General features: G+C 38.3%; 1 protein-coding gene across 1 annotated transcript in view; it reads right to left on the reverse strand.

The window, feature by feature from the left end:
* Nucleotides 1-227: 227 nt before the first annotated feature.
* The window catches only part of slc25a21 (solute carrier family 25 member 21), a 336,413-nt gene continuing 333,545 nt past the window's right edge, over nt 228-3,095 (reverse strand). The window contains exons 10-11 of the mRNA XM_061968045.2: nt 2,851-2,903; nt 228-677 (exon numbers count right to left, since the gene is read on the reverse strand). Of these exons, the coding sequence (XP_061824029.1) occupies nt 616-677; nt 2,851-2,903 (115 nt within the window). The 3' untranslated portion in view covers nt 228-615. The remainder of the gene's footprint in view (nt 678-2,850; nt 2,904-3,095) is intronic.

Consider the following 3,095-nt stretch of genomic DNA (forward strand, 5'->3'; position numbering starts at 1 on the left):
CCCGCTCTTCAGGGAATTTCATTGACGCGTCCCTTCACACTGCGAAACAGGCTTGTAGGGATGAAATAGCCTCTGACCTAACATATATTCCACTCTACCCCGGTATTGAGCACTGTATAACGGATAAACCACATAAACTTCGACTATGTATATATATATATATATATATATATATGAAGGGATTTAAAGGTAGAAAATGGATGGATGGATGGATGGATGGATATATATATATATATATATATATATATATATATATATATATATATGTATGTATATACAACATACATAATGTGTCAATCATGTATGATTGACAGTGCAAATATTGCGATGCGTACAGTATGCATACATGACATCTTATGGCTGTTAAGATCTCTGCACTTCCTGAGAACTTGACATAAAGCTGTTTAAAGTATTTGAAAAAAAACAAAAAACTATTGAAAATACTGCAATGCTGGTATTAAAAATACAATATTTGGTATTAAAAGCAATCTGTAGGTCCAAACTGCAATGTTAGTAGATTCTATTTGGATGAATACTCACTAAGATACTTCATAAAGACTTCTGGCTACTACAGGTATTAGGGTAGCTTTTTGTTGTTGTTGTTCGTTGGCGTGGTTACCAGTTCCTCTGCAGCCACCCGGACACGTACTCGTAGACCAGCAGCATCACAGCGCCACCTGGGGGGCGGACATTGTTTCAATGTAAAAAAAACAAAACAAACAGGATGTACAAACCCCGTTTCCATATGAGTTGGGAAATTGATGTAAATATAAACGGAATACAATGATTTGCAAATCCTTTTCAACCCATATTCAGTTGAATATGCTACAAAGACAACATATTTGATGTTCAAACTCATAAACTTTATTGTTTTTTTGCAAATAATAATTAACTTAGAATTTCATGGCTGCAACACGTGACAAAGTAGTTGGGAAAGGGCATGTTCACCACTGTGTTACATGGCCTTTCCTTTTAACAACATTCAGTAAACGTTTGGGAACTGAGGAGACACATTTTTGAAGCTTCTCAGGCGGAATTCTTTCCCATTCTTGCTTGATGTACAGCTTAAGCTCTCATATTTTAGGCTACACACATTTTCAATGGGAGACAGGTCTGGACTACAGGCAGGCCAGTCTAGTACCCACACGCTGTTGTAGCACGTGGCTTGGCATTGTCTTGCTCTCCTGATGAGAGTGCGGAAATATGACCACATCACACCAATTCTCAAATCCCTTCACTGGCTTCCTGGTCCACTCAGGATTGAATTCAAAGTCTCCCTACTAACCCACCAGTGCCTCCATGGAAATGCCCCCCCTCTGCCTTAAAGAACTGCTCACCCCCAAATCCTCCGCTCCGGACAGGCTAACCTCCTCCAACCTCCGAGGACAAAGCTACGAACAATGGGAGACCGGGCTTTCTGCTCCGCCGCTCCCAGTCTGTGGAACGCTCTCCCTGACCATCTGAGGGCACCACAGACTGTGGATGCTTTTAAAAAAGGCTTAAAAACCCTTCTTTTTAAAAAAGCCTTTTTTTTTTTTTTTTTTTTTTTTTTTTTAGATATATGCATACTAGTTTTAGCTATTAGGCTGTTCTAGTTTTTATTTTTATTTATTTTTAATATATTTTTATTTTAATTTTATTTATTTAATTTTATTTATTTTATTTTTTAATACACTGTAGCACTTTGAAGTTGTTTGCTCAATGTAAAGTGCTTTATTTCTTTTTTATTTTTTTTTATTTTTTTACAAATAAAATCTATTATTATTATTATTGCTGAAATAAGCAGGGGCGTCCATGGTAACGTTGCTTGGATGGCAACATATGTTGCTCCAAAACCTGTATGTACCTTTCAGCATTAATGGTGCCTTCACAGATGTGTAAGTTACCCATGTCTTGGGCACTAATACACCCCCATACCATCACACATGCTGCCTTTTACACTTTGCGCCTAGAACAATCCAAATGGTTCTTTTCCTCTTTGGTCCGGAGGACACGACGTCCACAGTTTCCAAAAACAATTTGAAATGTGGACTCGTCAGACCACAGAACACTTTTCCACTTTGCATCAGTCCATCTTAGATGAGCTCAGGCCCAGCGAAGCCGACGGCGTTTCTGGGTGTTGTTGATAAACGGTTTTTCGCCTTGCATAGGAGAGTTTTAACTTGCACTTACAGATTTGGCGACCAACTGTAGTTACTGACAGTGGGTTTCTGAAGTGTTCCTGAGCCCATGTGGTGATATCCTTTACACACTGATGTCGCTTGTTGATGCAGTACAGCCTGAGAGAATCGTGCAGTGATTTCTCCAGATTCTCTGAACTCTTTGATGATATTACAGACCGTAGATGGTGAAATCCCTAAATTCCTTGCAATAGCTGCTTGAGAAAGGTTTTTCTTAAACTGTTCGACAATTTGCTCACGCATTTGTTGACAAAGTGGTGACCCTCGCCCCGTCCTTGTTTGTGAATGACTGAGCATTTCATGGAATCTACTTTTATACCCAATCATGGCACCCACCTGTTCCCATTTAGCCCGTTCACCTGTGGGATGTTCCGAATAAGTGTTTGATGAGCATTCCTCAACTTTATCAGTCTTTTTTGCCACCTTTCCCAACTTCTTTGTCACGTGTTGCTGGCATCAAATTCTAAAGTTAATGTTTATTTGCAAAAAAACAATAAAGTTTAGGAGTTTGAACATCAAATATGTTGTCTTTGTAGCATATTCAACTGAATATGGGTTGAAAAGGATTTGCAAATCATTGTTTATATTTACATCTAACACAATTTCCCAACTCATATGGAAACGGGGTTTGTAAAGAAACACCAAAAAAAAAAAGATTGAAGGGTCTTACCTGGCCCAAGTCTCATTATCTTTGGCACCAAACCCTTATAGAGTGCCAAGTACCTGCAGATAGAAATACACAACACAATATATATATATATATATATATATACTGTATGTAAGACATGTATTTGAGTACTTTGTGTTTGAAGTATGCACAGCAGCCCTGTACATGTACTTGTACAGTACATAGTGTGTGCAAGCAAGTGAAACATGCTGCAGTGTATGTCTCAGAAAATTAGAATATTGTGATAA

This window comes from Nerophis lumbriciformis, linkage group LG08, assembly GCF_033978685.3.
Source record: "Nerophis lumbriciformis linkage group LG08, RoL_Nlum_v2.1, whole genome shotgun sequence".
Lineage (NCBI taxonomy): Eukaryota > Metazoa > Chordata > Actinopteri > Syngnathiformes > Syngnathidae > Nerophis > Nerophis lumbriciformis.